General features: G+C 46.3%; 1 protein-coding gene across 2 annotated transcripts in view; it reads left to right on the forward strand.

The window, feature by feature from the left end:
- Positions 1 to 968: 968 nt before the first annotated feature.
- The window catches only part of ALDH1L2 (aldehyde dehydrogenase 1 family member L2), a 41403-nt gene continuing 17639 nt past the window's right edge, over positions 969 to 24732 (forward strand). The window contains exons 1-11 of one of the 2 annotated variants that reach the window (XM_082240833.1): positions 969 to 1210; positions 8610 to 8754; positions 11019 to 11253; positions 11597 to 11762; positions 13334 to 13435; positions 19588 to 19677; positions 20421 to 20555; positions 20988 to 21113; positions 22083 to 22174; positions 22847 to 22994; positions 23826 to 23945. In XM_082240833.1, the coding sequence (XP_082096959.1) occupies positions 1160 to 1210; positions 8610 to 8754; positions 11019 to 11253; positions 11597 to 11762; positions 13334 to 13435; positions 19588 to 19677; positions 20421 to 20555; positions 20988 to 21113; positions 22083 to 22174; positions 22847 to 22994; positions 23826 to 23945 (1410 nt within the window). In that variant the 5' untranslated portion in view covers positions 969 to 1159. The remainder of the gene's footprint in view (positions 1211 to 8609; positions 8755 to 11018; positions 11254 to 11596; positions 11763 to 13333; positions 13436 to 19587; positions 19678 to 20420; positions 20556 to 20987; positions 21114 to 22082; positions 22175 to 22846; positions 22995 to 23825; positions 23946 to 24732) is intronic. The other variant, XM_082240834.1, reaches the window with a different exon arrangement.

The following is a 24732-nucleotide window of genomic DNA, read 5'->3' on the forward strand; positions in this document are numbered from 1 at the left end:
TGATTTAACAATAAGCACTCTAAACCTAAAATATAAATTAGATGAAAGTACAAAAAACGCACGAAACAAGGATATAATTTGCTGTTATTTTTATTGTAAAAAAGGCAGGGTGCGGAAGATGTGGGGAAGTCCAGTAGATCATGAAAAAATGTTTTGGAAAGATGAATATTTTCTTTTTAATTCTTTTCTTTTCTTTCTGTAAAAATGCTTTTGTTGTGCTACCGATGATGTATTTGAATTTGGAATCTGGAAAAAAGCAAATAAAAATATGATTAAAAAAAAACAAAAAACAAAGCATTGGAGCCTCAGCTTCAGGATCTGTCCTTCCAGTGAGCAACTTGTGAGGTGGGTTAGGCTAAAAGATGGCGCTGGCCCAAGTCCTGGTCCAACACTCTAACCATTACACCACACTGCCTCTTTTTGAATGTTGTAGCCCACCCTGGTACCTGAGAGAGAAGGATGGGGATTTCCATCTTATCTTAGACCTAGTCAGCCCACTGGTCCCTTTAGCTCAGTACTGTCTACCGGCAGCAGCTTTCCAGGGTGCCAGACAGGGAACATTCCCAGCCCTCCCTGGAGATGCTTGGGCTTGAACCTGCGACCTTCTGGATGCAAAGCAGTTGCTCTGCCGCTCAGCTACGGCCCCTCCCTTCTCGTGGCTGCTGGAAAGCCATCTACCTGTTGAATTTCTGCCTGTTCCCAGGCGAAAAATACAGGGTGCGGGAGGAAGAAAAAGGGGGACTTCTCCCCCAAAGCTAAGCGCAGGGTCCCTCCTGCTTTGAAGGTACATCTCCCACCAGGCAGGCCTCTTTTTGTTTTGTGGGGTGGGGGGGGGCGTTTTGTTTCAAATTTGAGGGCGAGGGGAAGCCAAGCAGCCAGGCGGGCCCCCGCCTCTCCACTGCTGGCGCGGCGGAGCTGCTGGCGCGCCTCCCATTTGCGCGCCCCCGCGGAGCTCGCTTCTGGCTGGCCGGCGGCCAAAGGCGGCTTGCTTGGGTTGCATCAGACTAGACGCTGCTGCTGCCGCTGCTTGCTGGGTACCAAAAGCTGGACAAGCGATCTCCTAGAATTTCATTTCTCTCTCTCCGCTGGCCAAGAAATGGTTCGCTCTTGAAGCTGCTCCCATTATAATTATTCTGGACCGGCTCTCTCAGGCGCAGCGATGCTCTCCAAAGCCAACCACTTGCTCAGGAAATTTTCCTCCACCGCCACGGTGAGTATAGACAAACTGAACTGCAGGACCAGATAGGAAGGATGCTGTCGTCGCTGCCTTCTTCCACCCCCCGGGAAGGGAAAGAGGCTTTTTCCCCAAGAGGTGTCCCTTGTGATTTGATGGTTCTTGCAAGGATTTGGGCGTGTTTTGGTTCACGAGGCAGCAAATTAGATGGGAAAGGGTTGGAGGGGAGGGGAGGGAGGACAGTGGGCCTTTCATAATGTGAACGGACAATTTGAAAACACACACCAAAAAAACAAACTTGTCAGAGGAATTTGGGCACTGGTGATAGTAGTGAAAAGTGACATATTGTGTGGGATGCTCTTAAAGGTAAGGTTTTTATTCCCTAAAAAAATAATAATCTCAGCACCATGGATGGTAAAGATATTCACCTGTGGGGGGGGACCTCTCCCCCACAACGGGATGGTCAGTACAAGTTTGGTGTTGTGTTACCCTGCTTGTGGAAAGGTTGTGCTTTGAGTCTTTCGTGTGTGTGTGTGTGTGTGTGTGTGTGCGTGCACTTGCTCCCTTCCCTTTCTTATGGGCCCATCTTCATTCCCAAGATTGCATTTGGCTGCAGTTGTTGCATCTTATGCCCCCAAACCCCAGGGAAATACAATGTTCTCACACAAGGGTGGCACATTTATGTCATCAAAGACTATAATTGTGTCATGCCTGCTGTCTTCTTCCAAAAAAAAAACAACCTAAAGGCAGCTTTCACAGAGCTATAACAGGATAATTTTTAAAACAACCCTGCATAGTAAACTGGACTGAGAGATAGGTCATGGTCACCCACCAGGCTTCACAGCCAAGCAGGGATTGGAACCCAAGTCTTCCAGGAACCAGGTCTCCAACATTATACCAGAATTGTAGATAAGCTCCCCCAAGTTGCCAGCCTGTAACTAGAGACACAAGAAGCTGCCTTATTCAGATTGTTGGTCCATCTAGCTACACTGACAGGCAGGTGGGCTCTGGGATTCCAGACAGAGGACATTCCTAGCCTTACCTGGAAATGTTGGGGACTGAACCTGAGACGTTATGCATGCAAAGCAGCTGAACTATGGCCCTTCCCTAACAATAAATTAGCTTCTTCAGGATTGGCAGAAGAGCTGTAATTCTTCTGGGCATGGATGAGGGGATTTCCTTCCTCTAGCAATCTCCATGGTTTCTAGGCACTCCATCCCTCCTATGCTTGCTCACCTGCATGGAACCCCAGGCACTCCAGGCATGCATTTCTTAGCCACGTATGCTATTTCTGCAAACCTAGAGACAAGGCGGCTTTCTGGGTTTGAACGTGATTACAAGAGTGCCATGGATATTTGTGGACCATTGTGATATTCTCTGGCGGATTGAGTGGACAAGACCAATAGTAGGTCCAACGGTCAAGTATGCGGTTTCTGCACGTGCTGTAATAATAATAATAATAATAATAATAATAATAATAATAATTTATTATTTGTACCCCGCCCATCTGGCTGGGTTTCCCCAGCCACTCTGGGCGGCTTCCACAGAAACCAAAAAACACTAAAATATCATACATTAAAAGCTTCCCTGAATAGGGCCGCCTTAAGATGTCTTCTGAATGTCAGGTAGTTGTCCATCACCTTGACATCCAATGGGAGGGCATTCCACAGGGCGGGCGCCACCACCGAAAAGGCCCTCTGCCTGGTTCCCTGTAGCTTCACTTCTCGTAATGAGGGAACCGCCAGAAGGCCCTCGGCACTGGACCTCAGTGTCCGGGCAGAACGATGGGGGTGGAGACGCTCCTTCAGGTATACTGGGCCGAAGCCGTTTAGGGCTTTAAAGGTCAACACCAGCACTTTGAATTGTGCTCGGAAACGTACTGGGAGCCAATGTAGGTCTTTCAAGACCGGTGTTATATGGTCTCGGCGGCCGCTCCCAGTCACCAGTCTAGCTGCCGCATTCTGGATTAGCTGTAGTTTCCGAGTCACCTTCAAAGGTAGCCCCACGTAGAGCGCATTGCAGTAGTCCAAGCGGGAGATAACCAGAGCATGCACCACTCTGGCCAGACAGTCCGCGGGCAGGTAGGGTCTCAGCCTGCGTACCAGGTGGAGTTGGTAGACAGCTGCCCTGGATACAGAATTGACCTGCGCCTCCATGGACAGCTGTGAGTCCAAAATGACTCCCAGGCTACGCACCTGGTCCTTCAGGGGCACAGTTACCCTATTCAGGACCAGGGAGTCCTCCACACCAGCCCGCCCCCTGTCTCCCAAAAACAGTACTTCTGTCTTGTCAGGATTCAACTTCAATCCATTAGCTGCCATCCATCCTCCAACCGCCTCCAGGCACTCACACAGGACCTTCACCGCCTTTACTGGTTCTGATTTGAAAGAAAGGTAGAGCTGGGTATCATCTGCATATTGATGGACACCCAGTCCAAACCCCCTGATGATCTCTCCCAGCGGCTTCATATAGATGTTAAAAAGCATGGGGGAGAGGACGGAACCCTGAGGCACCCCACAAGTGAGGGCCCAAGGGTCTGAACACTCATCCCCCACCACCACTTTCTGAACACGGCCCAGGAGGAAGGAGCGAAACCACTGTATAACAGTGCCCCCAGCTCCCAACCCCTCTAGACGGTCCAGAAGGATGTTATGGTCGATTGTATCAAAGGCCGCTGAGAGATCCAGCAGAACTAGGAAACAACTCTCACCTTTGTCCCTAGCTCGCCGGAGATCATTAACCAGTGCGACCAAGGCAGTTTCAGTCCCATGATGAGGCCTGAACCCTGATTGGAAGGGATCCAAATGGTCTGCATCCTCCAGGCGTGCCTGGAGTTGTTCAGCAACCACACGCTCAATCACCTTGCCCAAGAATGGAAGATTTGAGACTGGGCGATAGTTGGCCATACTGGCCGGGTCTAAAGATGGTTTTTTAAGAAGCGGTTTAATGACCGCCTCTTTCAGCGGATCTGGGAATGTTCCCTCACAGAGGGAAGCATTCACCACCCCGCAGAGCCCATCGCCCAGCCCTTCCCGGCTTGCTTTTATTAGCCAGGATGGGCAAGGATCAAGGAGACAGGTGGTTGGTTTCACGCGTCCAAGCAGCCTGTCCACATCCTCGGGGGTAACGGATTGAAATTGATTCCATGCAACTTGACCAGACAGGGCTCTGGCACTCTCCCGCCCCGGCCCTGCTCCCACGGTGGTGTCTAGCTCCTTCCGAATATGAGTGATTTTATCTGCAAAAAACTTTGCAAAATCGTTGCAGGAGATCTTGGGGTCTTTACAAGGCCCCGGTGGTAAAGGTGGTTCCGTTAAATTGCGGACCACCTGAAAGAGTCTCCTGCTACTATTTTCTGCAGATGCAATAGAGGCGGTGAAGAAAGTCTTCTTCGCCGTCGCTATCGCCACTTGGTAGGCTCGACGTTGAGCTCTAACCTGTGTCCGGTCAGATTCGGAGTGAGTTTTCTGCCACCGACGCTCTAGCCGTCTCAGCGATTGTTTCATCGCCCTCAGCTCCGAAGAAAACCACGGGGCTGTCCGGGCTCCATGCAATCGGAGAGGGCGCTTCGGAGCCAGACAGTCGATAGCCCTGGTTAACTCCGCATTCCAGCGGGCCACCAGGGAATCAGCTGAAAGGCCATCAACATGGGATAAAGCATCCCCTACCACTCTCTGGAAACCATTTGGATCCATTAAGTGGCGGGGGCGGACCATCCGAATTGGTCCCACCTCCCTGCAGAGGGGAAGGGTCGCGGAGAAGTCCAATTGCACCAGGAAGTGATCTGACCATGGCACTTTTTTGGTTTCACTTTTACCTAGTGTCAGATCACCCACGTCACTAGAGGTGAATACCAGGTCTAAGGCATGTCCATGACTATGAGTTGGGCCCAACTTATTCAGGGACAGCCCCATGGAGGCCATGCTTTCCACGAAGTCCCGAGCGGCCCCTTGTAAGGTCGTGTCGGCGTGGATGTTAAAATCCCCTAGGACAACCAAACTAGGTGTCTCCAGGAGAACATCCACCACGACCTGAAGCAGCTCGGACAGGGAATACTTGGTGCAGCGGGGAGGTCGGTACACCAAAAGGAATCCTGTACTGCCCCTATTGCCCAACTTCCAGAACATGCACTCAGAAAACTGGGTCTTCCCAGTAGGACGCCTGATGCAAACTAATGACTTCCTAAAGATCACTGCAACCCCCCCTCCCCGCCCACATGACCTGGGTTGCTGTGCGTAAGAGAAACCTGGTGGGCAAGCGGCAGCAAGGACAGGCCCATCTGCCTCATTCAACCAGGTCTCTGTCACACAAGCCAGGTCAAATCCTCCATCCACAATCAGGTCGTGGATGGCAGTGGTTTTATTCATCATTGACCTGGCATTACACAGCAACACCTTCAGGTTATGTGGGTTTCCCCTGTTGATTCCAGTATCCATCTGGTCAAGGCCAGACCCGGAGGCAGGGATAGTCTTCAAACAATGACTAAACCTGCCTCCTCGGTAATGACATGGTCTGGTCTTAGCGTAACTCCGCCTCCTGCCCATGATCACCGAGATCGGATGTCGCAGTGCTTCCCCCCCTGTGGAGCTTGTCCCAGCCATCGTGTTGGCTGGGGCCTCACTCCCAGGCAGCCCCGATCCCACCCCTTAAAAACAAAACACAAACTATACAGAACCAATAAAACAACAGAAAACAAAAACAGAACAATTATACTAAAATTAATCCCCAACCAAATATCCATTACACCCACCCACCCCCAACAAGAGAAAAAAGGAAAAAAAGAAATACAAATTTAAATTGCCAGCGACTGCTTGAGGACATTTTAAAACACATTGGAACAGGGAAGCAATTGCAGAACACTTCCCAGCTTCCCCAAAAGTTTGTTCCCAATAAGGGCCTGGGCCACACCCCCTGGGCCAGTTGGAGAAGGCCCTGGAAGGGAGCAGGCCCTGCAGTCCTCACCCAGCCGATGGTCCGAGGCTTCCCTGCAACAGGAGTCCCTTTATAGCTGGGAGAAAGGGCCTGGGCCACGCCCCCTGGGCCAGTTGGAGAAGGCCCTGGAAGGGAGCAGGCCCTGCAGTCCTCACCCAGCCGATGGTCCGAGGCCTCACCGCAGCAGGAGTCCCTTTATAGCTGGGAGAAAGGGCCTGGGCCACGCCCCCTGGGCCAGTTGGAGAAGGCCCTGGAAGGGAGCAGGCCCTGCAGTCCTCACCCAGCCGATGGTCCGAGGTTCCCCTGCAGCAGGAGTCCCTTTATAGCTGGGAGAAAGGGCCTGGGCCACGCCCCCTGGGCCAGTTGGAGAAGGCCCTGGAAGGGAGCAGGCCCTGCAGTCCTCACCCAGCCGATGGTCCGAGGTTCCCCTGCAGCAGGAGTCCCTTTATAGCTGGGAGAAAGGGCCTGGGCCACGCCCCCTGGGCCAGTTGGAGAAGGCCCTGGAAGGGAGCAGGCCCTGCAGTCCTCACCCAGCCGATGGTCCGAGGTTCCCCTGCAGCAGGAGTCCCTTTATAGCTGGGAGAAAGGGCCTGGGCCACGCCCCCTGGGCCAGTTGGAGAAGGCCCTGGAAGGGAGCAGGCCCTGCAGTCCTCACCCAGCCGATGGTCCGAGGTTCCCCTGCAGCAGGAGTCCCTTTATAGCTGGGAGAAAGGGCCTGGGCCACGCCCCCTGGGCCAGTTGGAGAAGGCCCTGGAAGGGAGCAGGCCCTGCAGTCCTCACCCAGCCGATGGTCCGAGGTTCCCCTGCAGCAGGAGTCCCTTTATAGCTGGGAGAAAGGGCCTGGGCCACGCCCCCTGGGCCAGTTGGAGAAGGCCCTGGAAGGGGGGGGGCCAGATGGAGCACCCCAAATTATACCTGCACCATTATAGCAACATTTGTTTTCTGGAGACAGGAGATCTGCTGTTGTCACTGAAAGGTCCATTTTAGAAGTATGGTTGAAATGCACTTGTGGTTGGATTTCAGGTAGGGGGGCAAAGGGGCCCTTTAAAGGTAAAGGGAACCCTGACCATTAGGTCCAGTCTTGTCTGTCTCTGGGGTTGCGGCGCTCATCTCGCTTTACTGGCCGAGGGAGCTGGCGTACAGCTTCCGGGTCATGTGGCCAGCATGACTAAGCCGCTTCTGGCGAACCAGAGCAGCGCACAGAAACGCCGTTTACCTTCCCGCCAGAGTGGTACCTATTTATCTGCTTGCAATTTTAAGTGCTTTCGAACTGCTAGGTGGGCAGGAGCTGGGACCAAGCAACAGGAGCTCACCCTGTCATGCGGATTTGAACTGCTGACCTTCTGATTGGCAAGTCCTAGGCTCTGTGGTTTAACCCACAGTGCCACCTGCGTCCCTCAAAGGGGCCCTTTAGTTCCTCCTTAAAAATGTGTGTGCAAGTAAGGGAGGCATTCTAGTCTCGACAGTGAAATTCGCAGGCTCTGCCAGCTAACTGCTGCTTTTCAGAAACCTGGATAGTACACTGTGTTTGACAACACTGTCTGGTGCAGCGTCAGCAGTAGTTTGAATGGAGAGGGGGAACTGTGTCAAGGGATTGCTATAGGAAGAAGGCTTAAGCTGAGCAGCTTGGATTGCATCAGCAATGCTAAATATGAGAACCAATGGCTGACGACAGCACATTGCATATGGATGGGGAGGGGCTTTGCTTTAGGTTGCCACAAGAAGTTTCTTTGCTGGAAAAGGAGCCCACCATAGAAACAGAAAGGAATCCTGTTGCTTTTTTTATATGATGAATTAGCTACAGATACCTCCTGGAGCAGCTATTTTAGTGCCCAGCTATGCATTGCTAGGAACTGAAAATCATCCAAGGAAAATGCCATAGCTCAGAAGTAGAGCATCTGCTTTCCCAGGGCCCCTGCTTCCATCCTTACCAGGAGGTCTGGGAGAGACTCCTGCCTGAAACCTAGAGAGCAACTGCCATTCACTTTAGATAATACTGAGCTAGATGAATGCCGTGGTCTGCAGGGGTGGGCTTCGGTCTTCCAAATTTCAGCAGCACCCTGTGCAAGGTCAAAAATCACCCCCACTGCCACCTCTTACCTTCTGTTCTGCTCAATTCACTATGTCAGAGTTGCAGTGCGCCCGCCCACCCCACACCCCTGCTTGGCTCCCAGGGCAGCAGCACCGGTCGTGGTGCCCTAAATCTGCCTCTATGGTCTGACTCTGTAGAAGGCAGCTTCCTATGTTCCCCCAAAGAGCTGCTAGATAGGATGTGGGGCTGTCATGTGCAAACATATCCATCAAGTTCAGAGGGTTAAAATTATGCAAAAAGAATTCTGTGAGCTGATGGCCTACTCCTGCACAAGGTGACCAAGCACACATGATGTGCACATTTCCTCTTACGATGAATTGCTATCCTTGTCCGTCGGACAACTTAACTGAGTAAGAAGCAATACAAGATTTACAGAAGAACAAGCTAACTCTTCAGGTCTTTTGTTGACAGGCTTATTACCAAAATAAACTAAAGCTAGCTTTGATAGGCCAGAGCCTTTTTGGGCAAGAGGTCTACAAGCACTTGCAAAAGGAAGGCCACAAAGTTGTGGGAGTGTTCACAGTCCCAGACAAAAATGGAAAGGCCGACCCTTTGGGTAAGTACTCCACCTTTTTTGTGTGACTATCATTTTTTATAACAGGAACAATGCAGTGACCCATGCTCATTTTGCTTTCTGTGTGCTGAGATGTGTTGCTGCTGGGTTTGTTGTGAAGCAGCCATTCAATTTCTTCACCAAACACACAGCTGTTTTGCCCTGTGCTGAGCTGAACAAATTCAATTACAGGCTGTATCATTAGATGCCAAAATATAGCACTATTCAAGCACTTCCCGCACCACTCCAATATTGTTGTAAGATCTGAAGCATTCGTAGGAAGACATAAAAATAAAAATAAAAATAATACTTTATTTATACTCTACCCATCTGGCTGGGTTTTCCCAGCCACTCTGAGCGGCTCCCAACAGAATATTAAAAGCACAATAAAACATCAAACATTAAAAACTTCCCTTAACAGGGCTGCCTTCAGATGTCTTCAAAAAGTCAGATAGTTATTTATTTCCTTGACATCTGATGGGGGGGCATTCCACAGTGTAGGTGCCACTACTGAGAAGGCCCTCTCAGGGGCAGAGGAAGCAGGGTGCAGTGGGGCAGGCCGCCCCAGGTGTCACCACTGAGGGGGGGAGGTGTGACAAAATGCCGGGCGACACTCACCATGGTGCCTGCAGCGCACCTGAGCCATGCATCTCTCCGGGGAGAGACATAGTGGCTTTGGCACATGCAGGCTCCGCACTGCCCAAATGGTCCGCCCACTGCCTCCGCCCAGCCGTAGGGTGGCTGAGTGGAAGGAGGCAGACAGGCAGACTACTCAGAGGCCCCGCGGAGTGTCCTGCCCCAGCTGGCCCCGCCCCAAGTGCCCGATCAGTTCACTCTGCCGCTGAGCCCTCTGCCTGGTTCCCTATAACCTCACTTCTCTCAGGGAGGGAACCACCAGAAGGCCCTCAGAGCTGGACCTCAGTGTCCGGACTGAACAATGGGGGTGGAGATGCTCCTTCAGGTATACTGGGCCAAGGCTGTTTAGGGCTTTAAAGATGAGCACCAACACTTTGAATTGTGCTTGGAAACGTACTGGGAGCCAATGTAGGTCTTTCAGGACCGGTATTATATGGTCTCAGCAGCCACTCCCAGTCACCAGTCTAACTGCCACATTCTGGATTAGTTGCATTTTCCGGGTCACCTTCAAAGGTAGCCCCACGTAGAGCGCATTGCAGTAGCCCAAGCAAGAGATAACTAGAGCATGCACCACTCTGGTGAGACAGTCCATTGCCAGGTAGGGTCTCAGCCTGCGTACCAGACAGCTGCCCTGGAGAAAGAATTGACCTGCGCCTCCATGGACAGCTGTGAGTCCAAAATGACTCCCAGGCTGCACACCTTCTCCTTCAGGGGCACAGTTGCCCCATTCAGGACCAGGGAGTCCTCCACACCTGCCTGCCCCCTGTGCCCAAAAATAGTGCTTCTATCTTGTCAGGATTCAACCTCAGTCTGCTAGCCGCCACCCATCCTCCAACAGCCTGCAATGTCTTGTCTTCTCTCACAAGGATTGCTCAAGTAAAGAGAAAACACATCACTGAAAGTGGATGTAAATTTGCACCATATGTACACCTGCTAATTTATACTTATAGATGCACATTTAGAAATAATGCCTATGATTAAATAAAAAATACAGTCCATCTCACCATCTTGAGATGGTGCCTACCCAGCTTATTGTCCAAGTGCTAACTCTGGATAGGCAACTTCAAGAAAGTCTGTTAAACCGAGAACTGTTGTCCATAAAATAGGACACACAGGCACCCTATACATGGTCTAGATCAGGAGTGAGGAACCTTTTCAGCCCAGTGGCCTGGATCCTTAATTTTCCTCACTTTGATAAGTGGGTGGGGCTTCCCACCTATCGAGCACCTAGCCGCAGCATGATGTCAGGTAACCGATTTTTCTTTTCCATCATGCCTTGACTTCAAGCTGCGCTGCAAAGAAAGTTCCTAGCCCATCACCTTGGGGCTGAAGTCACTGGTAGTCAGTGGATAAAATTCCCAATTGGAAACTTTAGGGTGTAGCCAATCCCAGCAGGACTTGAAGTCACTGCTGGTCAGGGATGGGTCAGGTGGCTTGGGGAAAACTGCTTTGTGGGCCAAATTAGAAGCCCTTCCAGGAGGTTCTCCATACCTGGTCTACACCTGGCTGGCTCCAACTGCTAAAGCAGGGTGAGAAGGGGGCTTGATTTGTCCTTACAAATTTTACCTATCTATGTCAGTTTTTCAGTCACCAAGAATATTTGCAAGTGGTCTTTTCCCCTTATTTGCCAGCATCAGCTGCAGAAAAGGATGGAACCCCTGTCTTTAAGTTCCCAAGGTGGAGAGTTAAGGGCAAGCCAATCGAGGAAGTTATTGAAGCCTACAAATCAGTTGGAGCAGAGCTGAACGTCCTTCCGTACTGCACACAGTTCATTCCCATGGATGTTATTGACAGTCCGAAGCATGGTTCCATTATTTACCATCCATCGATCCTTCCCCGTCATAGAGGTGCTTCTGCAATCAACTGGTGAGTAGGCTTGATAAAAGCCTAGCTGAGCATCCATTTGCATGGGAGGTGGCAAGGGTGGGAGGCTGAAGGATGAAGAGGGAGCAGGCAAGGAGTGGCCACCTACCCATTATAGAACAGGGAAGGGCAACTGGTGGCCTTCCAGATGTGCTTGGACTCCAGTGCCCATCAGTTTCAGCCAGACTGGCTTAAGATCAGGAAAGATGGGAGGGTTTTTTAAAAGACTCTTCCAAAGTTTGCAAGGCAATCTATGTACCTGTCTCATAGCTGCAAATAATGAAATGATATTGCTTTATCAAGACATTTTGATCTCATTCATACCTCACTTTTTGCTTACATTCAGGACTTTAATCCAAGGGGATAAGAAGGCTGGCTTCACCATTTTCTGGGCTGATGATGGTCTGGACACAGGGCCGATTCTCCTACAGAGGGAATGTGATGTTGCCCCAAATGATACTGTTGATGACCTGTACAATCGGTTTCTTTTCCCAGAAGGAATAAAAGCTATGGTAAGACAATCTGAGCTAAAAAGCCATGTCGCTGGGCGCTTCAACAATCAGAGTTTCGGTCAGGAGAAGAATATGGCACAAACTGTCAGACAGATATTTGGTAATAATACTACTTGGTGTTTAGTTAGCAGTTTTCTAACAGCTCAAAAATCTTCACATATATTATTATTTGTTGCTGTCAGGGAACTGACATCAGAGCCAGAGGTGGAGGGAAGGCTCTCAAGTGATGCTGGAGAGGGACCCAGCAGGGAAAGAGGTAGCTCAGCGGGGGAAGGAAATCAGCGCAACACCAGGGATAAAGGGGGGCAGATGGGGGAATCGGCAAGAGGGCTCCAGGACTCTTCGCTGGACACCAGCGGGGAGAGCATGGGTCCTCCGCTACCCATGCCCTCCCTGCGCAGAAGACTTCCGCGCAGGGAGAGTAGGAGGGGACTTGGTGTCAAACAGCTTTTATGCTGGAAAAGGTTTAAGAAACGCCCACTGACGGATTCTGCTAGCGACTGAGGCAGCCACGAAGTGAAGGGCTGTCCAGACAGAAAAGGTTTAACAAGGCAACATAGCCAGGAGTGGCGGCAACTTACGCACGGGCAACCCCTATATTCATTACAGTTGCATTTATATCCCACCTTTTTCTCCAAGGAGCTCAAGGTGGTGTACATGGTTCTTCCCCTCCTCATTCAATCCCCATAAGAACCCTGTGATGTAGATTAGGCTGAGAGGCAGTGACTGGCCTGAGGTCACCCGGTAAGTGTCAATGTCAATGTTTATTATTACGGCAAACAGCCAGCATACTAAAACCAGAATTTCTGCATGATTCTTTGCATAAACAATAAAAACAATCAGTGTGGGGATTTGAACCCTCGTCTCACAGGTCCTCTTCTGACACTCTAACCACTCCACATTACCGCAATAATCTAGTGAAGTAGACCAATATTATTGTATTTCTGTTATGGTCATGGGGCTGAGGCCTATCCAGGAAGTTACTGAATATTTAACTGAATATAATCTAGGAAGTTACTGAATATTTAACTGAATATAATAAAATGAAGGTTAATTTAGGGTTGAATTTAGAACTTCATAGGGCACTTCCAGACCTATTTACCGGGAATTCATCCTGGTTTGGTTTCGTTTTTGCATGGAAATTAGGCAGTGTTGGCTGCTTAATGAGCTTTCATTCCAATTTATTTGTGCGGACGTTAGATGCGGTGTCAAAGAAAGTGCTACCGCACACTTTCCATTCACTTTCTTTATCACAAAAAAAAAAAAATCCTCAGGAAGCATGTTTTTGTGGAAGACTTCCTAATCAACTATAACTACACAACCTGAATTTGCTGGTATGTAATTAAATCCTGTCTGAGAACAGTGTGGAAGTGCCTATAGTTCAGATGTACTGAGGCAATACATGGCAACGAATACTACCAATAAAATGCTACTGATATGCTGATCGCTCGATAGGATTTTCAAGCAGCTATCACACATGCTTGAATTGGTCCTTTAAATAGCTGTAAAAATGATTAAACAACATTTTGATTCCTAGAGCAATCAAAACTGTGTTGTTGTTTTTTGTTTAGGTAGAAGCTGTACAGTTAATTGCTGACGGTAAAGCTCCTCATATAACTCAGCCTGAAGAAGGGGCAACGTATGAAGGCATTCAGAAGAAAGAAAATGCAGAGGTAGTGTTGGCAACAGTGTGCTTGTGGCCCAAGGTGTGGCTGTGGTTTATGATATAATGGCTGTATTTGAGCATGATGCTAAACCATGGTTTAGCTTTGCATAACATGAATGGGATTCTGCAATCTCCCTCTCCTCTTAAAGCAAGGAGTTGGGAGCTTTTGCTTTAGTTTGTTGGCTTTGTCCAAACTGGGAATCATTAACTATGATTAGTTTCAAAACAAGATAACTTGAAACTGTGGTTTGTAAAGCTGGTTCATTTAAACTGAACATAGTTCGGGGACTTCCGGGGTTGGCGCGATCTGGGAATGGTGGATTCCCTCCGAGCTCCGGAGGGAATCGGCTCAGCGGGGGACGGGTCTTTGCCGTGCCGGCGACACGGGGACCCTTAAAACCGCAGGCACGAAAGCCTGCGGACTGAAGACTCGGTGGGTGCCTTAAGCGCCCCCCCTGATTCGCAAAGAGCCTTTTTAAAGGCTGCGGAGGGGATACGGGGGGTGGCGTGGCACCGAGAGTCCATCGCTACCTCTGCTGAGCGAAGCCGCGAGCCATGACCGGAGAGCGCTGACTTCCTTCCTTGAAATTCGGCTGAGAAAAAGAACCCGTGAGTTAACTGAATTTGGATTCTAAGAATTTCACCTATTGAATTTGAGACGATCGGGGGATGTGTCAAAAGGAAGTCCGCACCCCCCCCCTTGCAGACGATCCAGAGCAACGATAAAAGAACTAAGCTGGAGTGCCTACCCTGTAAAGGGTGAGTTTAAAAAGACAGTAACTTCCAAGATTTGGAAAAGGAATCTTTTTTTTTGAGCAGGAGAGAGGAGTGTTGGAAGGGGTATATTTCTGTTGTAAGCAACCCCCCCTCCCGGGCTCGGGAGTGTCCTACTTTGGAGCTGGGATAAGAAGAGCAGAGTTTGACAGCTGTCAAAGCTGTCAAACGGACTGTTAATAGTAGAAAAATTGTTACTTAAGACCCCTCTGGATTAAAAGGAGTTACAACTGAACTAAAATTGTTGGAAACAAAGAATCAATAATAAGACAGAGGACTGTTGGAGAAAAGAACACTAAGTAACCAGATTCCCTCTAGGGGGAAATCTGTGGAATTACAATGGCTGTGGATGGAAAGATACTGGGAGAAATCGAAAGGATGTTTTATTTGGTTGGAATCTTACAGGAACAGACTACGGCTATGAGTGAACAATTGATGACCTTGAATCCTGAAATAAGTAGTTCTGTTCAATGTAATGAGAACCTGGCTGAGAAAGAATCCACAGCTGAGCCGGAAATGATAACCAAAGAAGAGGAGAAGACAAAACAAGAAAGAGAAGAACTGAAATGGGAAAATATTGTCCAGAAGCTGACATCTGTGGAATATAAACAAGGAGACTATTGGACTGAACCTACCACAAATCTACGAAAGATCCAGAAGATGAAAGTGGAGGCCCTGGGAATTTATGAAATCAAGGAATTTAAAATAAAGAAGTATAATTGGGGCCTCCACATAGACTCTGACTTTGATTATGTTCAAAACTCATGCCTTGTGGAAATTCCTCAGCAGTTGCTTGCAAATATGGGAAGAGATTTTGGACTGATTGTGAAAGAACTCTTTCGAGACGTGAAGACCGACATAAAGGATTGCCAACTAGGCCGGCGGAGAGGGACTGAAAGAGATTTGAGAGCCTCGGACGTAAGGAATCCGGGCTAATAATTGCTATTTTGGACATGTTTTCGGAAGGGACACAAACCGGGGAAGGGAGGGAGGGAAGAATCTAGTTTCAACAACACTTAAGACTATGGGATTTAGCTAACAAGATTATTATTTAAGACAAAATGGGAAATCGTTGGAAGGGAACTGAGGTCCAACTTAGAATAAATTTAATTTTGCTTTTATATATATATATATATATATATATATATATATATATATATATATAGGACTAATATTAAGATGGATAAGGAAATGCCAATTTGCTGATACAAATTTGGGAATAGGGATGCAAGGGAGGGGGTGGGGGGGAAGTCAATGACCAGGGTTAGAAAATAAGTTTTTTCTGGAAACTATATATGTTTGTTGTTTTACTTTTCTGTTTGTTTGTTTCTATGTTTTTTGTGTTTTTGTCTTTGTCTTTGTCTATATAAAATGTGAAAACCCAATAAAAATTTTATAAAAAATAAAAAATAAACTGAACATAGTTCGTGTAAAATAAAGTTCCCCATTCAGACAAAATGACAAACTGTGTTTAACTAAAAGCAAAAGGTAAAGCTTCCAAACTCCTCCTTCTCAGACACGCAGGAGAAGGAGATAGCAGGGATTGCACAAGCCCTGGTGGAGGTCAGGCCTATTCACTTCACACTAAACCATGGTTTGTCATTACATTCAAATGCAGCCAATGATAAAAGACAAAAGTGTCAGTTGTAAGTTTGCCACTAATGTTCATCCCTGTAGAATGTATTTATTTACGAAATGAATTGGAACACCTCACGTACTGGTGAGCACAAATCAATGTGCAATTTAGACTAAAACACCATGGTATGTAAGAAATCTATAAAGCTATTACTTGAAAAACTAGAAGAATGTTCTGGATCTTCCTCTGTGCTAAATTTGGCACATTCTACATACATTTCAGAAACACTCAGAATGTTCCGCTTTCCATAACTAATTTATTCATTGAAATAACTATTAAATGGTAGTAGCCAACATCTGTAGGTAGACTACAACTCCCATCATCCCTGACCATTGGCCATGCAGGCTAGGGCTGATGGGAGTTGGAGTCCAACAACATTATAACTGGACTATAACTTTATTCCACCCACACGTTTATTGCTGTGCTGACTGTGACTTCATCCCAAATCCCCCAGATTAATGTCAACAAGGAACCTTACTGCTGTTCAAATTCAGTCCCAATTGCTTTTAACAGGAAATGTCTATTAATCCATGATTTATCTTTTTCGATCCAGATTTGATTTTTAATTGCAGTAGGCCTATGTTATGACAGTCATAAGACAGCTAACCTCCTCACCCTCTTTCGTGAATGAATTCCAAGAAAGTGCAACATGCCTCCACAGAAGACATTTATAATTAGAAACATCCTGACCTGCCTGGCATCTCCAGTGAGAGATCAATTTGTATGGAACAGCTGTTCTTCCCTTTAACTCAGCCTATTAAAAAAAATCAAAATAAAAAATCAACAGTTTTTCTTTTTTATGGAATACCTGTTCTGGAAAAAAAGGTTTCTGTGTCATTATTAATGCAAGGATCATAACACACTGCTTGCAAGAATATAAGCGGTTACAGATGAACTATTGAAGACCACCACACAAACAAAACTAAATTCATATCAGTTCCTTAGAACAGGTTAACATGTGGCCCTCCAGATGTTGTTGAGCTACAACTTGGATCAGCCCCAGGAACCATGACCAGCAGTCAAGGATGGCAGAAGTTACAGTTCAGCAACATCTAGAGTGCCACAGATCAGCCACTTCTGGTTTCCTTTACTTGTTTATACCAAGTAATGGACTAGGTAACAGAAGAAAAAGACAAGCAATTTTAACTGTACAGAAGTAGACCTCTTGACTAACAGTGCAATCCTAGAGGATTTTAGGCTAAGGTTCATTCCTAATAATAATAATTATTTATTATTTATTATTTATACCCCGCCCATCTGGCTGGGCTCCCCCAGCCACTCTGGGCGGCTTCCAAAAAAATATTAAAATACCATAATACATCAAACATTAAAAGCTTCCCTAAACATATTGCAATGCCATCTACATAAGGACTCTGTCAGTACACTGAGACAGAAGATTCTCTCTTTACCTGTTTTTTACAACTGTTGCAATCTGTCTCACAAAATAGCACTCTTAGTAACATCTGACATTAATAGCATTAGTATTTTGCCTCATTGCACAAGGATTAAATGAACATTCTGCTGCATTCACTTTCTCAGCATCATATCATGTTGCTTGTCATTATTCCCAGCTCTGTAGCCATTGTCACAAAGACTCTCCTCCCTGGAAGAGAGGGGAGTGGTTGTGGGCGGGAGCCCGAGCTCCGCCCCTATCAGGGGGCGTTAGCCCCCTGCCTCCTCCTCCCACCTGGCTAGCGCCCACACCCCTCAGCAGGCACCAACCAGGTGCCTCTGAGGGGGCGTGTTCAGCAGCCTTTTGCTGCGGCGCCAGCCTCTCCTTGGCCTCATTCTTCGCCGTCGTCTCGTCGCAAGTCACCCACCCTCCACTCCCTTTGAGCTCAGGGCCTTAGTTCATTGGCCTTGCTATGGACCTTAGGTTGGTCGCCCTGGTTGTCCAGGGGGCCTGGTAGGAATTTTTCCATTTGGCATTAGGCGTTTTGGTTTTTCTGCCTACCTCATAGCAATCATCACAACTTTTGTGGTATTGGTGGGTAGGTTAGGCATTGGAATAATGTGTTGTGGTGTGTCGAAGGGCTAGGTGTGGCCATCGCCTATGCCTTCAATTTTTGGGTATTCCGTTAAAGGAATCTGGCGGTCGTGTACTCTGTCGGATGCCTGCTTGGCGGGAGGCCATGTCACGACCCTCGGTGACATCAGGGGAGAGCCTATAGTTGGATTAGCATCAACAGGCTCCACCTACTGGTGAATAAACCCCCCTTGTTTTAGACTTCCAATGCCTAAGCCAATACCTTTTCACTGCTGTAATCAATAAAGTTGTGGCCTTTTCTTGCCCATTAACCTTATATCATGTGTCCTTGCGTATTCATTTCACATCGCGGGGTCGGGTCCTCGAACCACAATCAGATGTCATGATCAAACATGATTTATCATGAGGGGAAAGAGCCTAGATGAACCTTGAGCTCATTTGCTTCCCTTTTCTCTTTCTTCCTGCAGTGCGACCACAAGGAATAAATCAGAAGCTCTTGTTTCTATTTTTTTTTTATTAACTGCAGCTTCTCCTATGGTCCAAACCCAATAAACTGTGGTTAACCTTAACTATGATTTGTTTGACACAAGTCAACTTAAAGCCAGGAGCTATGAAGTTGGTGTGTTTCAACAGATGTTCCTCATTTTAGGGTCTACGCATAAGACTGAACTGTAGTCAACCAAAAACAGAAGTGAAAAAGCTCTCACACAAGTGGCATTTAACACCTTTGAGGTGTATTCATATTAACAACGCTATCTCTCCTCTTTGCTGGAGAGGGTGTAAAGAGGTTGGAATCACTATACATATGTGGTGGGCATTACAAATTACAACCATTTTGGAAGAATGCTGTTGAGGAAATAAGTTTGATCCCCAAACAAAGTGTTACTTGTACCCCAACTTTAGTATTGTTAGCAATTGTTAAAAATGAAAATGTCAATCTGAGATACAAAGAATTGATTCCTCTTCTGTTAGTAGCAGCTTGACAACTTGTTGCCCCAAACTGGAAATCCTTTGAACATTTGGGAAATGTCACAATGGAAACAAAAAGTTTGGACCATAGCACTTTCAGGGGGGGGAAACAACTGACCAAGGAAGTCAAAGCTTTAGCTGGAAAGGGAGAGAAGGACAATTTTATAGAAACGTCGTATCCTTTCATCACATAGTCAACAGAACATCACCAGACTCACATTTGAAACTTTGGAAAAACATTTCCCCATAGGGTTCTGTGATCAGGGGATGGGGGTGAGTGGGGAGAGAAAATGTTTAATAAAGGGGGTTTTGTTCTTACGTTCTTTTTGAAAAACAAAAAACACTTTTATATATAAAAAAACAGAAGTGAAAGCTTTCAATCTGCTTGTGGACATACTGGAGGAAGAAATATAGGGGCTTCTGTCACAGTAAGCCATAGTTTATCATGAAGTCCAAACACAGCCCTTGACCAATTAACCATTATTTGGAATGGCTTAGATATAGGTAGATAGCCGTGCTGGTCTGCAGTAGTCAAAACGAAATTTAAAAAATCATTCCAGTAGCACCTTAGTGACCAGCTAAATTTGTTATTGGTATGAGCTTTCATGTGTATCTGAAGATACATTTCGTGTGTATCAGAAGAAGTGTGCATGCACATGAAAGCTCATACCAATAGCAAACTTAGCTAGTCACTAAGGTGCTACTGGAAGGATTTTTTTTTATTTGGAATGGCTTAACAGTATGATATGGTATGTAAGTAGGAACTAGTAACTTGCGCATTTTGGTTTCCTAGATTTCTTGGGATCAATCAGCTGCAGCTTTACACAACTGGATCCGAGGGCATGATAAAGTACCTGGAGCTTGGGCAATGATTGATGACAAGGTAAACAATGTAGATTACAACAAGCATATTCTGTTGTCTTTTGATAACCAAATGAGTATAGATCAAGGTCTTATCAAGAATGAGGATCAGTACATGACTGCTGAAAGAATAATGATTTAGCACTCAGCTAGACTGGTATATAAAAGCGATTTATATGCGTTGTATGTGCAATAGAACATTGTGGCAATGTGGAGTCCCGTTTTCTCTGTTTTCCCTGTTTAAATTGACAATGCTTTCAACTGAAACACTTCTTTGATGTGTCTAGATCCAGCCTTGGTAACATAGCCAGTAGATTCTTCTAATGTAAAATATATTAATGACAAAGAAATGATACTCTTTTGCTTTTATCTCTTGAATCATACTTTTGCCAAGGACTTTCATTTAGATCAGAGAGGGGAACCTGTGGCCCTCCAGATGTTGTTGGAACACACCTCTCAACACTGCTGGCCATTGTCCATTATTGCTGAGGCTGCTGGAGTTGCAATCCAACAACATCTGGAGGACCACAAGTTCCTCATCCATGATTTAGATGCACTTATAATTGGTGCCCAAATATTCCTCTTGCACGATATAGTTTACAACAGGAATTTCCCCATAAACTACCACTGAAAGACAAGACCAAATAGATTGGTTCTATCCAACTTGGCCAGTTGTGTAAAATCCAAGCATTGCTGCCCACTGTTTGCTGATTTTTTTCCCTTTTTGTAAAAAATAATAATATTTTTATATATATTAAAAAACAGGTGGTTACTTTCTATGGGTCATCATTACTTCATGGTTCACCACCTCTGGGTGAAGAACTGGCAATAAAAGGTGCTGCAAAACCTGGTCTTGTTACGGAGAATGGGCTGGTTCTATTTGGCAATGATGGAAAGATGGTAAGCATTTCAGAAGCAGTCTTGGGGTTTGGACATAAGAATGAACTGCAATTCTAAGTGATCATAGAATCATAGAGTTTGGACCAGAATAAGATAACATCACATGATTCCAATGTGAATATTATGCCATTCAAAACAAGGACTGACTTTGTGATGGCACTGTGATTCTAGGATTCTGAAGATTCACATCTTTACCCTGCCCTGTGACACCTGAGATATGTGTCTCCCAATTTCTGTGGATTTGATTTGTTTTAACTATTCTTAGTATTGGATTTTTAAATGGAACCTGCTGGTTGAGGGTGGTTTAAAAAAAAAAAGGTATTGCTGTTGTTAATAATTATAAAAGCTTAGAATGGGGGCTTTGTTTATTACAGGTTTTTTTGGATTTTTTACACCGCTAGTTTCTTTTTGTATTTGTTTCTTTTTCTTTAGTTGCTGGTAAGAAATCTACAGTTTGAAGATGGAAGAATGATACCAGCATCTAAATACTTCTCCGCTGATAAGCTGTCTGCCATAGAACTTACTGAAGAAGAGAAAGAGATGGCAGAAAATATCAAGGTAAACAATTTCTGTGTTTTGAGAAAGAAAATCGATGAACGTGTGCAGTGGGCTTTTAAACCTGGAGGCACACACTGTGTTTTTTAGCCTTTCTACAAAGCCTAGAACATTTTAGTGTGCTATAAGTAATAAATAAGGTTCCACACACTTACCTGGGAGTAAGTCTATTTGAACTCAGTGAACAATAATCATAGAATCACAGAATTGTAGAGTCGGAGGTGGCACAAAACTTCATAAATCACTGGCTCCTTCCTCTGGATCAGCCTTGAGGGGGGACCCTGCCTCTGCCACAAATTCCTTAAAGCCCTGCCAGCCCCTGATAGGTTCCATGTTCAGGCTATTCCAAGCAGAACCACAAGTGGTGTGGGAACTTCAATAACTAGAGAGGGGTGGCCGTGAGGATGCATATCATTCATTCATCAAATGTATATCTAGGCCTTCCTCTCGGAAGGATCGTAGGGAAGCTGTCAACATGAGATCCAATGAAACTATATGCAATAGCCAATAATAATAAGCAGGTAATAATAATAATAATTTCTTACTTATACCCTGCCCATCTGGCCAGGTCTCCCCAACCACTCTGGGCGGCTTCCAACAGAATATTAGAAACACGATAAAACATCAAACATTAAAAACTTCCCTAAACAGGGCTGCCCAGAGGTTTTCTAAAAGTCAGATAGTTGTTTATTTCCTTGACATCTGATGGGAAGGCATTCCACAGGGCGTGCGCCACCACCGAGAAGGCCCTCTGCCTGGTTCCCTGTAACCTCGCAGGGAGGGAACCGCCAGAAGGTTCTCAGAGCTGGACCTCAGGGCTTTGGCTTAACATTGCAGGCTAGTTGGGAAGTCCATAGTAGGGCCCAGTTCAAAGATGTTAGTTTCTACAATGCATGATATGTAGACCAACTTGCTTCATTGGTAGATGGATTTGTTTGTATCGTTGTCTCACACATTTTCCATATCTTGCAGTCCATTTGGAAGGGAATTTTGAGCAACGTGGCTGTAATTGAGGATACCACGGACTTCTTTAAATCTGGAGCTTCTTCTATGGATGTTGTTAGGTAAGCCAACCTCCTGTAAGGTCTCAACTCAGAGATGCTGGAAGAAGAGCCTAACCTTCTGAAGCTAGCCTGTCGCTTCCCTCAGGTGTCAGTAGTGTTGAAGGTAAGATGCAGCTGCCAGTCTGGTCAGCTTCTGTGCATGGAATTGTGGCGGAAAGGGCACTGTTTCATTTTTCACCTCAGGCAACAAAATATCCTGGGCTGGCTCTGGTCAGATTGCTAGCAGACAGACATTTTGGCTTGATCTTTGCTGCATTGTAGAACCACCATAACACCAGTCCCAGCTTGAAGGCCAGGAAAGGATCAAGTGATCTTGGGAGCCAATAGGGTCCCATCTAGCCTTATATTACTACTACCTCTAGCCTAACTCCTCACTTTGAGCAATTTGTCACTCAGTGTAAGCTAAGTTGCTTGAACATAGCCTGAATCCACTCTTGCACCTCTGCTGAGGTACGCCTCCAGGTTGCCAGCTCTGATGTCTCCCATTTAAAACAGTGTGGCTCCAAAATGCCATTTGAAAGATGAAGACTCAAATGACTCATGATGTAGTCAGTGCAAAAGAGGAGGAGGAGAGAGAAATGAAAGTAGCCACATGCAATCGTCCCATTCAGTTTTTTATTGATTTCACTGTTTTGGTCAACTTTCACTTATTTGATTTCTTTGTCTCCCAAGGATGATTGAAGAGATTAAGCAAAAATGTGGTGAACTTGAGCTACAGAATGAAGATGTCTATATGGCCCCCAAGTTTGGAGAGTTCATCCAAATGGTTGTCAGAAAGCACAGAGGAGAAGGCAAGGAGGAAGAATTAGTAATTGATTATGTTAGTAGCTTAATTTTTTTCCCCATTTTCTTTCATTACACTAGTAAATTGACAAGGTGTGTAGTGAGGGAGAAATTTTACATTGCAAGGACCCTCTGTAGAACATAGTGCATCCCTGGGCATACATTGGCCCAGTTTGCATGTAACACTAAGCCAAGCAAACGTAGAAATATGTAGGCTCTCAGAGAGGAAATTGCACCCACTCTGCTCTTTGTTGAGTCCGGCTGCTGCTGCTGCTGCTGTGAGCTGAGCCATAGTGTGACATAGTGTGCTATGCTTTTGGACTATAATTCCCATCAGTCCCAATTGGAAGGCACCAGGATAGTAATATTGATTCTAGTACAGTCGTACCTCGGAAGTCGAATAGAGTCCGTTCAACTTCCAAAACATTCAGAAACCAAAACATGGCTTCCAATTGGCTGCAGGAGTTTCCTGCAGCCAATTGGAAGCTGCAGAAGCCACATTGGATGTTCGGATTCCAAAGAACGTTTGCAAACTGGAACAATCGCTTCCGGGTTTGCGGCATTCGGGAGGCGAAACGTTTGACTCGCGAGGCGTTCAGGATCCAAGGTACAAGTGTAGCTGTTAGAATCAAATCACCTGACATATAGATAACTTGTCTGAAGGTAAACTGATGATTAAACCCCACACACTAACCGATGGGATCTCAAAATTACATTTGGATCCTAATATGGGCTACAAATGAATTGTAACCGTTCAAAATATATATTTGTTCTGCTTAATGTTTTCTGCAGGAAATTCATTGGTCATAGTCCACACATGCTAGTTCAGAGGACAAACTGAGGCTTGTGGTTTTTGTTTTGCCGTTAGGTTTCAAAAGATGTCAACCGTATGACTGTGAAGATGCCATATCAGTGTTTTATTAATGGGCAGTTTGTGAATGCTGAAGACGGGGGAACATACGACTCTATAAATCCAACCGATGGATCTGTGAGTTAACCCTTAGTGTCCGCATAGTGTCTTTCTCTGAGTTCTTTGCATCTGGATTATGCAGAACTCTTTAAAATGTAGTAAATACTATACAAGGAATCCCTTCCGTTGTGCCAGAGCAACCCGCTCTGAGAAACTGAGTTGAAAAGACAATAACACACTGCCACTGATCACAATGTCTACAAGTTGTATGGCCAGCTGGGATAGAAAAGTTCTAAACTAGGAGGTGCCAAAAGTTGTTCATCTCTCAGCCACACTGATGGAGTGATTCTCCACCCCTTCTCTTCCCTGTTGTAGTGTAGTGTGTTAGAGTGCAAGGCAAACTCCCATCTCCTTGCCAGTGGGGCTTTACAGAATGATGTAATCATAGAATTGTAGAGGTTGGAAGGGCCCTCAAGTGTCATCTAGTCCAACCCCCTGCAATGCAGGAATCTCAACTAATGCATCCAAGACAGATGGCCATCCAATCTCTGCTTACAAACCCCCAAGGAAGGAGATTCCCCCACCTTCTGAGGGAGTCCGTTTCACTCTTGAAAAGTTCTTACCGCCAGAAATTTCTTCCTGATGTTTAGTCGGAATCTCCTTTCTTATATCTTAAAGCCATTGGTCTGAGTCCCGCTCTCAAGAGCAGAAGGATCACAGGGCCTGATCCCTGCAGCGCTGGATTTAGGGTGGTGCGGGCAGTTCCCCTGCACAGGGCGCTGAGCCGAGGGGGCACAAGGTAGAGAAGATCCATTTGTTGGGCCAAATTTTGTCCTCGCACATGGTGCCATATTATATACAGTTC

This window comes from Podarcis vaucheri (genome assembly GCF_965113315.1).
Source record: "Podarcis vaucheri genome assembly, chromosome: 10".
Classification (NCBI taxonomy): Eukaryota; Metazoa; Chordata; class Lepidosauria; order Squamata; family Lacertidae; genus Podarcis; species Podarcis vaucheri.